At 37.0% G+C, this 14,765-nt stretch overlaps 1 protein-coding gene across 1 annotated transcript; it reads left to right on the top strand.

Annotated features, from left to right (window-relative positions):
• Positions 1-1,409: 1,409 nt before the first annotated feature.
• Positions 1,410-12,330, top strand: DARS (aspartyl-tRNA synthetase). Its single transcript, XM_009876018.1, has 10 exons — positions 1,410-1,424; positions 2,299-2,410; positions 4,318-4,452; positions 5,583-5,730; positions 6,663-6,809; positions 7,825-7,867; positions 8,570-8,650; positions 9,285-9,396; positions 10,335-10,406; positions 12,010-12,330. Exons 1-10 carry the CDS (start codon positions 1,410-1,412, stop codon positions 12,099-12,101), a joined length of 957 nt encoding a protein of 318 aa, XP_009874320.1. The 3' UTR covers positions 12,102-12,330.
• Positions 12,331-14,765: the final 2,435 nt, after the last annotated feature.

Here is a 14,765-nt window from a genome sequence, read left to right as displayed (position 1 = left end):
AAAACCCTTTTCCTTCTGTGGGACAAGCTATTTCCTCTCATTTCCAACAGACCTGGCCTCTTGTAGATCCAGCTGCTGTCAAAAAACCCAAACCCCTGCTGGACACACCAGTCTCGGAGCCAGGTATTAATCCCCTGGTACCGCCTGCCTAGTCCTCTTACTGGATGAGCCTGTTTAATTCTTACAAGGAAGCTGCAGCGTCACACATTCGGGGCAGTTACCCTTGTTGGCAGTTGGAATGAACGGGCACTGAAACTCAGCTGCCTTTGCTAGAAAGAAGTGTGATCTTGTCAGATCTGATCTGAGGTATGGAGAATTGCTTCTTGTCCTTTCCTTGGCCTGTAGTTAAATAAACTGGTATCCAGATCTGTGAATGTGGCTGCTTTCATAAATACTATTTTTTAAGCATACTTTATCATTATACTTGGGATTAGGAAGACAAAGTCTTTGCACTGCATCCTCACCAGCGCCAGGAGTTACTACCCAACTTTTGTTAGTGGAGAGCTGTGTGAGTTATTGACTGACTGCGTTTCTGTGCACACTTTTAGGTCAGACCCAGGAACTGCTTTCAGATGAGATTTAGCAACTGCTTTTCCTTCTCCTAGAACTGTAGGACTTAGGACTGCATTCTTACCTGCTCTGGTATGAAACTGATGTTGGTTCATCAGAAGGGTAGAATAGGCATTGTTACTATCCCACTTTAAATAAACTTTATGCATTTTGTCTCAGCATTTTTAGAAATTTGTCTAGTTTATCAAAAACTGCATTGGTAAACGTAAACGCGACTGTTGAAGTTATCTCTTGGAAAATGTCTTTCACCTTCTAAGTAGGAGATAATTAAGAAAAAAAGAAAAAAAACCCTGACATCCCTTTGAATCATCCCCGTGCTTTGATGTAACACTGCCAAATTATGGCCAGAAGTCAGGCAAAGTTTTATCATATATCTGATTCTGGGAGACCTCTGTAAAAGAAGTGAAAAAGTTTGAGGGTACTTTTCTAACTGTTGCTCAAAACCTCATTTCCTTCATTTTGAAAGTGGTGGCAGTAGCGGCTGTGGTTAATGCTATCAGACAGTGAGAGCAGCTAGCTTCTGTTTACAGTCTCAACCACTTACACTCCTGAGATGCTTTATCGGTCAGCTAAAATCATAAATAACTCCAAATTACTACAGATCTCTGCAGTATTATTAGAGTTTTCTCTCCTAGTTTTGTAGTGAAGTAATACCTTTATTGTGTAGAGATGATGGATGTAGCTTTATTTCAGTGTATCTACTGAATGCCTGTACTGTGTTTTGGTTGGGGGTTTTTAGTTTTGTGGTTTGGTAGGAGTCATGTGAAAAAGCCTACAAGGCTGCGTGTACCCAAACTGAAAAGTTGGGTACCTTTGAGAAAGGAGAAGTAAACAGCGCTATGACGCAGATTGTCGTAAAGAACTGTTCTCTTAGTTGTTTGCAAGAATTCGTTATGTTTTATATACGCTTCTAGGTTGCTAGCTGTCAGGTCTTAAAACACAAAATCAGATATGGGTTCGGTGCTGACATACTGCAGTGTTTTCAACATTCACTGAGGGTGTTTTTTGTTTTTTTTTTTCTTCATGGTAAAGCATGTTACAGGAATATTTACAACAGGTGTTTACTAACCAGATAAGTAGCTTAACTGTGTCCCATACACAAACAAAAAATGATAAATTCAGCTAAATCTGGTTTTCATTTCAGCTAACTGCGTTTTTGGGGTAAATATTGAGAAGACAGAACGACAGTTAATATGAACAGATGTTACATGGACTATTTTAAATGCTGGGAGTTTAGACCTTGGTTTGTACATGGCTAACATGTGGCTGTGTTTTTTTACATGAAAAAGAATTGTGTTTGATAGCCTTTAATAGACAGAAGCATTTCTACCTTATGTAAGCTATTAAGGGCTTCACTTCATTCACTGTATATTACTGCAGCTGTTCTAGTTCAGTGTGCTGAAAGCTTTTTAATAAGTTTAGTGTTTTTTATTTAATTTCTTACTATAAAACCTTCATATGCAGAAGCACATCTCATAAATCAGTGATTCTTTAAGCATAGAATTGATCATAGTGTCCCTTTTATAACTGAATATGCCATAAATTGAAATGAGTTTACCTTGTTTCCTTTGCTGTTTCTTTTTGTGTAATAAACAGTTACTGATTTGCACTTTTCTCTGTTTAGGCAAATACAATAATCAAGTGTTCCTAACAGAAGAGATTCATCCTTCCAGAAAAAGAGTCAGGAAAAACTAACTTAGGATTCATTATTTTATCTTCTCCTTGTAGACCTCCACTAGTCAGGCAATCTTCTTCCTTCAGTCTGGTATTTGTCAGCTTTTCCGAGAAACTCTTACTCAGAAGGGATTTGTGGAAATTCAGACTCCCAAAATCATTTCAGGTATTGTATATATGATCCAGTGGCCACAGGTCTGCTTCTTTTACAGTTGCTCAGTGTACCTATCTGCCAAAAATTTAATAAGTTTAAAGAAGATAAAATTCTGTTTCTAATTTAGATGCAACATAACAAACTTCTAGCAGGTATCACTGTTGTTCTTTACTTTCCTCCTGACTTTGAATGTTAAAAGAATGACAAGACAAACATTACATGTACCTGATTTATGTGCTCTGCAGTGCATTTAAAATTTTAGTTTGCTTAGATACAGTTACCTGATCATATGCATCGTTCTTCAAATCAGTGTTCTCAGTGTTGATCACTGCCAGTTCCATTCCCAGTATCAAAAATACCCCACTCTAATTTAGATTAAAAGCAGCTTCCATCATAAAGAAGTTACAATAAACGTATCATGGTATAAAAGGTGATGCCATTATATACAATATGTTGGTTCTTTAGCAATGAGCATATGGCTGAAGAGAAGGTGGTAGATCATTTTTCCCAAAGTGTGGGATTACCAGCGTCAGCCCAACTAAAAGTCTGGAAATGTAGATTTTGCTTCTGTTATAGAGCTGCTGTATTGCTTTCAAAATTCAAATTACTTGATTTACTGATATATGTTTTACTTCCATTGTATTGGTGTTCTATGAGGATTTTGTTTATGTTGCAAAGACATAAAGTGTGGAAAACGTAGGGCAGAATATTTGTTCTCTAATTTTATGTACATTCATTGTATGCATACCTTTCACTTACTGGTTTTTGAAGACAGCTCTTGACTGAGATAAAAAGGACTTTTTAACAAAATACATGTAAGCAACATGGAAGGTATCATTGAACTTTAAGATGAGGTAACTTTTTTCCCACAGAGAGAGTCGAAATAGCATGAAGTACTCAAGACTCCTAAGTAGTTTATTTACGTAGGACCTGTGAGGAAGTGTGCTGTTCTTACTGTGCAGTGTACCATTGAAAGCAAGCAAGCAAGCATCCTATTGTTTGGATGAGATCATATTTTGTAAAAATAACTAAGTTAAGTCAATGCAGTCTTCAAATTTAAGTATCATAGCTGTTCTGGGATTTGAGTTACCTGTATTCAAAAATAACTGTAGGTGTTCACTGAAAGCGTTTCAGGGAGAGAAGTGATAATGAAAGAAAAAGACCATTAATCTCAGTGAAATGGCTAATAATAATTAGTACTTTACCTAGAGTTAACTTAACATTAGAACTGATTTTTCACTTAAGTTGCTTTTGTTAACAACTTGGGCAGCTATAACTCTCCTGTCACACTCTGGGAAATGGAACGGTAGTGACTCAGCTGATAGTTTTGGGGGGCAGCTTGCAGTAAGGCATTCAAATATGGGTGTTCTTGGTTCCTGTTCTCAAGGTAACCTTCTATGAAAACTGCCTCAGTCTGAGAAAAAGCTCTATACCTTTGGCAGATGTCCTCTAGTATATCGGGTTGCAGCTCAGAGAGATATTTATGCCTTCGGTTAGAGAGGATGGTCCTGACAAAACAGGATATGAGCTTTCATCTCAGCCTCTGCAGTTAACCCCTGGAAGCCTACGTCACTGCTGAAGATTGGTTTACACAGAAATGCTGGGCTGCCAGCAGCTGCAGCGGTACAAGCATGCATTCTCTGCTGTTCTCCCTCTAAAGGGAAGGATGACTGAGAATAATAGCGTTTTAAACTACCCCAACTAAATTTCCAGATTTGCAAGACAATGAGTGACAGTCCTGAGCTGTAAAACTTCCCTTGGCATTAATGGATGCAAATATATCTTTTTCCTCTCAAATGCTTTTAAGAAAAAAATCTCGTCTGATCTCTAAATATAAGACCAATAGTGTATCATTCTACTTCTGATTTTTTTTTTTTACATTTTTATTTTAATAATTACTGCAAGCATTTGCTTTTCAGCTGCCAGTGAAGGAGGAGCCAATGTGTTTACTGTGTCATACTTCAAAACCAGTGCCTACCTGGCTCAGTCGCCACAGCTGTACAAGCAGATGTGTATATGTGCCGACTTTGAAAAGGTGTTTTGTGTCGGGCCAGGTAAGAAAAGCGTTGGTTTATCTGAAGTGTGAAGTGCGCAGTGATGGCTTTTAGCAGCTGTGGTGCAAATAAGATAACAGGCACACTGAAAGCTTTGAATGGTTTCACTTAACGTAGTTTCACTTAGCGAACACAAATTTCAGCCTGGGTGAGTAACGAGAGTCAAGTTGACAGAGAAGTTGCTGGAACAAAGCTAAAATGCTGAAAAAAGGGCAGAGTACTCTTCTCCAGTGCCTGCTGTTCTGTGAGAGAAAGAGTTGCATTGGAAATTGATAATATGGTGAAGTTAATAAAACATGGAACAACACTGTGATTTCTGAAGCCATAGTTTCCTATTAACCATGGCTAGTAGTTACCTGACTGCAGTTAAAATAAGCAAGCTAGGTTTTATGTACTTCAGATTGCACATTAATGCATATTTATCCCTTGCTTTTGTATACAAACCAATGTTACTTAGAAAACACGCACTTTTAACTAGGCTGTCAATAAATAGTAAAAAAAGTAATAATTCCCAGTCTCATGCTTTCTTTATCAAAAGCTGCTAGGGTGTGGCCTCTTTTGGTGTTTGTACAGCAGGTTTTTTTTCTAAGACCTCAAAGACCAGTTTAAAGATACATAAGCTGGAAATGCTGGAAAACAAGTCAGTAACAGCTTATAAAAAAAAAAAGGTGCGAGTAATTCAGAAGAACTTACGTTTCTCATTAATTACCAACAAATGAGTCATGTTTTTTTATAGGAAGACATTCACATGTCTAAAAAAAAAACAACCCAAAACCCAGAATGCACACACATGCACAAGTCCATTTCCTCAGAAAAAGGCAATTTTCAAATCTGAAAGCTTGTCTGTTTTTTTCCACTTCTGTCTGTTGGTCTAACAAGAGATTCTGCCTCTCTGCAAGTCTTGTCTGTCTTGTATCCTTTGAGCACCACAGCTACAATAATGCTGTCACTGCCGAAATGATGCTGTGAAGCAGCTAGTTTTCTCCTTATTTTTCAGTGAAAACTGTTTTGTTTAAAGACAGCATTGTCTGCCTGATCCAAATGCTGATGTGATTGATTGTCAAGTGTTATTTTTCAAAATGGGATGATAATTTCAGGTCAGTTAGAATTTCTGTTGTTTAATTTCACAGTATTTAGAGCTGAGGACTCCAATACACACAGACACCTGACTGAGTTTGTTGGTCTGGATATTGAAATGGCTTTTAACTATCACTATCATGAAGTGGTAGATGAGATTGCAGATACCTTGGTCCAGATATTCAAGGGACTTCAGGAAAGGTAATGAGAGCCTTTTTCACTTCAAGAGCAACTTTTTCTGAGATCTCTTGCACTGTGGTATGAAATGTGGTATGACATTTTATCCTTAGCTTATCAGGTAACCACTAGCAATCTGATTTATAACAGAACTTCAAAACAAACATTTTAAAGTTCACTCAAGCCACAGGCCAGTAAACTGTCCTTTTTTTTTTTTTTTTAGCCTGAGTTGCATCTCCTAGAGTATATGCTAGCTTGCAGTAAAGAAACTTGTTTACTGGTGAATGGACTTCCTAACAGAAATGATCCATCTTTAATTTAAAATGTCCTTCTTTTTGTGCCACTACAGGTAGACTGATTGTTCTGTTTTGAAATTAAGCTTAATATTTACTAGCTAAGAAAATTTTTTTGAATCAAATTAATTTTAACAACCTGCATCTCTGCCATGAAAGCAGCAAAGTTTATTTTCCATTAAAAAGCCAGGCCAAAAGGTTAGGAAGTGGTTTTTCATTTGCTTACAGATTAGACTATCTTACCAGCAGAGAAGCAAATCTTTTCATCTGTCTGGAAGGAAATTTCTCTTTTATATTTGAAATAGGATGTTAGTCAAATCAAAGAAACGAGGTTTTAAACATTACAAACCAAAGGGATGATTTCTCATATCTTTACTGTGAAAATTTGACCTAGTCAATTATTTCTTACAAAAGGAATAAACCAGAATTGATAGTAAAATATTAAAGTGTGTCATGGAACTATATGCATTAACTTGCATGAAACATTTCATTAGGATTGTACAGAAGTTCTACAGAACTGGCTTTATAACAGTTTTTTATGTTGCAAGAGGGACCTCTTGTGGCAAAATTGTATTGCCCTTGCAAAGTCATTATTGGCTATAAGAAGAACGCATTTCTTGATTGTTCTATATTTTGCTTCTGCTCTTGTTTCCTTGTATATAGATTCCAAACTGAAATTCAGACGGTGAACAAACAGTTCCCATGTGAGCCATTTAAGTTTTTGGAACCAACTCTGAGGCTGGAATACCGTGAAGCTGTGGCCATGCTTAGAGAGGCTGGTGTTGAGATGGGTGATGAAGAAGATCTGAGGTACTTTGGCAGTACAGAAATGTTTCAGTCTTGTGAAAGTGGTAGTGAAGTGTCAGGTTTGTACTGTGCAACTGACAGGCTTCAAGAAAGAACCACGAGCTTTTAGAGGAATAAACAGTACTCCTACCCAGATCTCTTGACAAATAAATGAATGGATGTGAAAATAGCCCTTTCTTTTAACGTACGAACTCTGAAATCCAAAAGAAAATAACCTTTAGCATAAATGGAGAGTAACTTGAACCTTATAAGAAGCATTTTTTTCCCAATAATTGCAGTCTGTCATGAGAATTGTCACACGTCTTTGAATAGGGCGAAACAAAAAGCATTTCAGTCTTAAGATCTTTCTTATCAATAACACTTTCCCATTTCTTCTTTCCACCTCTCAGGAAAAGGATTAAGAAATCATGATCGCATTCTCATTGATTTAGCGAAGGATGGGTTTAATTAACCAATTATATATAAGCTTTCCTAAAGACACTTGATAAATTAAAACATTTTTGTTCTTTCCCATAATATATCCAGTACAATTGGGATAATGTGTGATTTTACAGTTAAATGATCTGTGTGTCAAAGATGTTTCAATCATAAGCGTTTGATGGAGTAATTTCCTCAGCAAGTGCTTGTGGTGTTTCTCATTTATTTTGCCTGAGAAGAAATGGCTGCAACAAGGTGTGTTCGAATGCACAGAGTATTCCAATAGGCAACAGAGTACACAATTCTTGAGTAATGAGAATGTGGTGATTCAGAAGTAGTTACATTAAGAGCAAGGATATCTTTATTATCTATATGATTTAAGGGATTTCTAGGACCAATACAAAAAGTTTAGGAATGGAAATAACTATACTTCATTTCTGAAATTTCTGTCTGCGCAATCCAAAACGTTCGGAAACAAGCACTACATTTTCCAAAGGATGAGGTGTAGCAGATCTGTAGCTTGAAATCTTTTTAGTTTTATGAAGTATATAATCAGTACAAGTTTAAATCACTTGATTTTAATCGCGATAATCTTTTTCAGCACACCTAATGAAAAGCTCCTGGGACGCCTGGTAAAGGAAAAGGTAACAATTATTTTAGAAAAAATAAATCTGTCATTGAATCTGATGTTATGGAGTCTTTAGGTTGGTATAAGTGCCTACTTCATGTAAAACAATTTTTTACACACTGATTGGGAATACAGTATTCCAGAACATGCAGGAGTTGTGATCAGCTTAAGCATTCTGATTTGTCTGGACTGCGTTCTCATTTTGCTGCTACATATTTCATCTACTGACACTTTTGTCTTTATCATTATAAAGACACTTCAAAAGACTTTCAAATTTTTATATTTATTTCTGTCATTTTTTACACTACACACACCACACAGGATAGTACATTCCAAAAACAGTTCTTACGATAATTTTTTAAAAAAACAACAAACCAGATTCTAACTAAATCTACAGCATAAGAATAGGTATTTGGCAAAAAAAAAGAAGCCGAAGACGATGTATTCGGCAAAAAAAGCGCAGCTGTTACTGCAACTAGACATTTTATTGTTAAACATTTGTATGTTTACAATAGAATTAGTGTTAGAAAACTGAGAAATAATACACCACTTCTATTGGTAACTTATTTTTTAAGATAATACTGTCAAATCTGTGAAAAGTTATTGGGAGATCTTTTCACGGGTTCTGTCAGAGCTTCATGGGTTATATCTTTCTCTTGAAATTTGTTCTTTACGTCATTTTCTCTTGTACTAATTGTTTTAAATTACCTTCTTTTAGTATGACACAGACTTCTATATTCTTGACAAATATCCTCTTGCTGTGAGGCCTTTCTATACAATGCCAGACCCAGTAAACCCTGTAAGTAAAATTCTTTGTTGTTGTCAGTGGGGATTTTTAAATATTTAAAATTATTCCATGTAGCGATAACTTGACAAAATTGATAAAGCATATTTTTATGATCTTGTGTTATAATTAAAATTCTGATGACTTAAACTACATCTGTGTTACATGACTTTTAAAAGGTTTACAGTTATTCTTCACTGGTTAAAATACACCAGAAAGAAACCTAGCTACATCTGGGAGAGCTTTATGAAGAGATCTCCATGGTCAGAGCACTGCTGCCATCACTGAAAAGAGGCCAAAACCTTCCTCCGGGGCAACAGACACTTTAACTGAAAATACACTTTTTCACATTGTTAGAAATTCCTCAATTTATTCCAGAGTAAATGTCTTTAGAGCATCTTTTGCTGGGATAACTAAATGCAAGTGTAATGTTTTTTCAAAGGGCATGGGGATGAACTTAGTTTTTAAAATCCACTTGTGTTCAGTGAGAGGAGCCCAAGGGCTGTAATTCCCAGGCAGACCCCAAATACATTGCACTGTTGCTGCACAACTTCGGCTGTTGTAAGTGAAGCTATTGAGAGGGTGCATATTTGCCACCCAGTGATGGAGCAACTGTAGGTAGGAAATAAACTCATCTTTGTTTTTCCAGAAAAACTCTAACTCTTACGATATGTTCATGAGAGGAGAAGAGATCTTGTCTGGAGCTCAGAGAATTCATGATCCTCAGCTGCTGACAGAAAGAGCCCAGCATCACGGCATCGGTAACAAGTCAACATGAAGCTGAATTTAAGAGAATATAAATCATGATTTGTTTCCCTTAGAGGAAAAATTGGAGGCAGAATTTGTTATATGACAGTAGTGCTAAAATCACAGTACTGTTTCTTTCTTAATGTTAATCCATCAAATTCTGTTTAAGCATTTTAATCTAGAGTGTTGGTACTAAGAAACTAGTTAGTTTCCCAGCAACACCTTGGTGAAAAGGAATTGTTTCTGAGGACTTTAGAGAGAATGTAATGCAGGAAATACCTTCAACAGAATGAGGGTGGGCAAACAAATCTCATTCAGTCATGCCTCTCTCTACTCTGACAACCTTTTTACAGAGTACTTCAGCAAAGTCTTGGCTGGCTGTCCTTTTAAAATCTTGAACTGAGAGCAAATAAGGAAGAAGTGTCCAGTGGTGAAATTAAAAACACAAACACGAAACTCAGCAGGGACAAGGCCAGCTAATAGGAGCAGGTTTAATAGAGTAAATTAGGTGGAGATCATGAGAGCAAAATGTAGATTAAAATTATGCTTTCAGTCACTGGCAAAGCCAAGTGGCAAGTAGGGAGTAGCAAAAAAGGAGTAGGTCCTGCTGTAGCAAGATGGAAAAATACTTGCTAAATCTTTGCTTTCTCAGTGCAGTTTATTCAAGAAGTCACCACTTTATGTAAATTACAATGAACAGTTGTGATCTAGATCTTACTTAGTTTTAGAATTTCTTCCCTTATTAAGTTATTAACAAAATTATAAACCAAAACCAATGTAGTCATAATTTTTAGATAGTCCTGGGTAATTTATATATGTAATGAGTAAAACACCACTGTTACTTTATAAGTTAAATTGGTAATTTTTTATTGTATTTGCAGCCCTCTAGTTACTTGTGTGTTTGGCTTGGGGTTCATTAAGCAGGTGAGAAACATATCTTTTTCCTTTCTAGATCTGGAGAAAATAAAGGCTTACATTGATTCCTTTCGTTTTGGTGCACCTCCACACGCAGGTGGTGGAATAGGTAAGATTCTATATTTTATTTTTTTTCTTTGTTAGCCTGAGATTAATTTAAACCACTCAATCTCAAGTAGGGTTTGGTATAAAATTCAGAAGAGTAGCTGTGTTAGATGTGGAGCTGTTTAGCCTGGAAGATGTAAGAAGAGAAGCTAAAATGTAAGGATCATCATAAAATAAATAGGCAAAATATTAATGGCCCAGTCTGACAAGTTTAAAAAGCAGGTGATCACAAGAAAAAAATGTCAATTTATTTGTCAAGCACATCACTTTCAGATTTGACCACGGAGGAGAATTTAAGGGATTTATCATCACCTACTAATATCAGAAGCTGCTGGTCTCTTAGAGCATTTGAAAAAGCTGTTCTACACTGAGGAGAAATCGGTGCTTGCTTCTGTCTTATTCAGTGATGTGTCTGAATGCAACTAATCAGTTGGGCTGATGCTAATTGTTTCAGCAGAGATACCGAGGCTTCATAGCTTAGGTGTATTTTACATATTCAGATGAAAACAAAGATAGGTGTTAGGCATCATAATGGCAACAATTTATAGTTACACACACTACTTTCCTGAGCAGGGTGAGATCTGTTCATGCATATGGAAATAGGACACTGTACATCCTGATCAGTAAACACAACGATTTCTTGGATTCAGTCTTTCTGCATTTGCCTTACTTCTGTAAAAGTACATTCTCAGTATGTTCTCAGAACAGTTTCCTAAGCATGCTGTCAGTAAGTGCATTAGATCTGCCATATGCGATTGAGACAACTGTTTTTGAAATGCCTGCAAGATGTAAGGGTCGATGGTCCTGCAGTGCTCATGAGGGGAGATGCAGCATCTGCATATGATCCAAAATCATTTAGGCCAGTCAGAACTGACATCATGGAAGGTGATGCTACCTCTCTTCTGTAGAGTAAATGCTGCTCGTGGCCAAGTACCAGCTGTTTCAGATGGAAACCTTAACATAGGAGGGCAGAGTGTGAAAACTAGGCTACATCTGGGCCGCATATGTAGCCCCACAGATTAGGAAGTCCTTCCGTGTTCCACAGTACACACATAACCTCAGAGATTTCAGAAAGAAAGAACACAATGACCCATCAAATACTTATTACCATCAAGATATCAAACAGATAGCTGGGTATGTATTGCAGAATCCAAATTTTTGTACTGTAGCAGTTTTGGGATGAACTCCCCCAACTGTAGTTTTTTGCTGAGTTGCTTATGGCACTTCCTGTGAAGCTGTTAAGACCAGTTTGGACAGTACTTCTGTGACTGTATTCAAGATACAGTTCTCCCAATTACCTCTGTCCCCTTTCAGTTTCCTACACTGTCTTTCTTGAAGGTCCGAAGTGATTCGGAGCAGGGCTGAGCCTGCAGAACCATTGCTCCTGTTCCAAAGGCAGCCTGCATCGTGGTGGAAGGCACTGTGTGGGAAATGCCAGTTTTTGCTTCTCGCTCCTTTCTGCAGTGGGACGTGCTAATGCACACAGCTCGGTGTTTGGTCACACAAGTGCTAAGTGAGGCTGGCTGTAGGTATAAAGTACCTTGAGCTTCTTAAGAGTATGGAACAACAGACTGGCCACACAGATGTGTTTTTTTCATTTGTTGTAGGGCTGGAAAGAGTAACCATGCTGTACCTTGGGCTGCATAATGTTCGTCAGACCTCCATGTTCCCACGGGACCCCAAACGCCTGACACCCTAACGTGAGCTGCTTGTGAAAGAGGGAGATGATTTGCCCTGCAAATACGACACGGTTGAAAGCGTGTCTCCTGCTACTGACGAACCTGTATTGATTTGAGCATTATAATATGCAATAAAAAAAAAAAATCTCATGTACTGAAGTGCCACAATAGTTTTTTTTTAATCCTTAGCTGTATATTTAAAAGACATTATTTTAAGAGATCAAAACTTTGTATTGGCAACTGTGCACATTTTTAATGAAAATGTGATACTTTGAGTTGGTATCCCAGTGTCACATTAAATTGTATCACATTTCTAAACAATGTAAAAAATTACGCAATACAAATTCAGCATTTTTAACTTAGGTCAGCCAGATTGACTATTCTGAAGTACAGAATTGGCTCAAAGCTAAAATAACTGGATGCTTGCAGTTTAAAAATCAGAAGGAAACCACCCAGTTGTTAATTGCCATGAAAGGTGGAAAAGCAGGTGAGAAGAACGTTCTTTTAAAAAGTTTTCATATGAAATTGTGAAAATAGATTGCAATAAATCTCTCAACGTAAATTGGATATAATATCTGTCTTTCTGGTTTTTGCTTTGTATCCTTACAAGATGATCGTGAGTTGATACGGGTTCTTTTAATTTTTTTTTAACTGCCTAAAGTTTAAAAGTTTTTTTTCTGTCTTCCGGTTTTTTTTCCAAAGTTGTACGCAAGCCATAGGTCTATTCTTTACTTTATGTTACTATTTGAGATTCGATAGAAAGTTGCACGCACTCATGGAGTACATGAGGGGTATATACTATTCTCAGAAAATAAATGAGAGCAGGTCATGTGTTTTCCTGCCTTACACACAGCCTCTAGAGTAACAAACAAATCAAATCAGCAAGGATTTCATGTATCTGTTACCAGTGAAGGAAGAGCAAGTAATGTAAGCCGACCTATTCAAGGATTTTTTTAATGTATAAAGGCTGTGAACAGCCCAACTGCTGTACATTTGGAGAAACTGGGTGTTTCCACAAGTCATGAATACTTCAAAAATTCTTTCTTGACATCCTTTTTCTCATGAGTCGCTTACTTGAACCTTCTCAATTTGTGGTGGTGGGCAAAGCTGCTTCTCTTCCTCCTCCTCCCAATGCAGAGGATGTGCCCTGCACTTGGAGAGGAAGCAGTGTAGTTGAAACTTCCTTTTATGGACCACATCCAATAGCTGTTTTTCAAATTTAAAACATTTTCTAAGTATTGATGCCAAAGAGCAAAGGATTAAATTCCGTACTTGGGTACTGCAATACAGTTACTCTTAATATTCATATATATTTGCAACTCCTGACTTAATTTTTGCTTAACATTTAACATGATAAAGAGCTTTCTGTAGGACGTACGGTTTAGACGGTTGGTGGTGTTGTTGCTACCTTCATTTTTAAATGTCAGAGGAGTCACATATTGGTTATGCTACAAAAAGGTCAGTGAGGCTGTGTATAAATTGTGTAGAATTCCACAAAAGGGCAAATCATCTTTTGCAGCTGCCATTGAACAAGACTTAATTTTAGTGTTTTGTGATGAGAGAGTTCTCCATTAGAAAACAATCATATTAAAGGTCAGTTAGGTAAAGTACTGGAAATGTTAAACTTGATTTAGAAGTCACACAATTCAAGGAATAACTTACTTGGCTGCTTTGCTTATGAGCTTGTAATTAGTTTACCATGGGATATTCCTTAAGTTATTAACTTTAAAATCTTACACTGTCCCTAGCTGTACTTTACAAAGCTAAGTGGATTATAAACATTGCTGATCATCACAGACTTACTACCGAGGAATCCAAGTTTCGTAAACAGCTTTTTATTCAGCTAAGCCAGCTGGAACAAATTTAATTTAATCACTTTTGTTCCTATGCTTAAACCAGGACAATATGGAACCAGTAATGTATCCAGATTGGAAGCGCATCCTTCCAATATGGAACAAAATGACTATCATTTTATGCCAACAAAAAAATACTTCAAGAACCCTTTCTTGCTCTAGATTTGGCAGCAAATACCATCCTGTATCAATTGTGTTTATCTCAGTTCTCTTAAGAGTTATTTGAGCTCATGCCATAGTTTGATTTATTCACAGTAGCTGCACAGAAATAAAAATTTGAATGGAGACCCCAATTCCTTTATATGCAGAATCCTTTCATGTGGTTTTTCTCAGCTAACTGAAATTAATAGTAATAATAAATCAAAGTACAAAGTGCATTTGCCCTGAATGTAATCTTAACAGGAGGTAGCTGCACATTGTTAGAACTTCAAGTCTTGCAAATACTAATTTCAGAACTTCATGTTGCTTCGATATTGCTACCACAACACTTGTTTGGGAGTTCTGGAAAAGTCAGGTTTGTACACTTCTTTATTTCCAGTAGGAAGTTTAGCATTTTATGTGGAGTCCATATTGCTGCTGCTTGCCCACCACTTAAAATGCCTTAGTTGGGGTTTTTTTGTTTTTTTTTTCCTCTTTCATGATAGACAGATGGTAATTATGATCATGCAATTTTTTAAACTAAGAAACTAAAAATGATATTGGTGAGGAATAGCCAGAGAGTCATCTGCTCAAAACAAACACAAGGCTCCACTTGGCTCCTGAAGTTGTAACTCCCAATATTTTCCTGTGAAAATCCACCTGTGTTCCCTGAGCTCTCTCAATCTGCCCAGC

This window comes from Apaloderma vittatum, unplaced genomic scaffold (genome assembly GCF_000703405.1).
Source record: "Apaloderma vittatum isolate BGI_N311 unplaced genomic scaffold, ASM70340v1 scaffold19259, whole genome shotgun sequence".
Taxonomy (NCBI): domain Eukaryota; kingdom Metazoa; phylum Chordata; class Aves; order Trogoniformes; family Trogonidae; genus Apaloderma; species Apaloderma vittatum.
The sequence above is the reverse complement of the archived record's forward strand: the minus strand, read 5'-3'. Positions and strand labels throughout refer to the sequence as shown.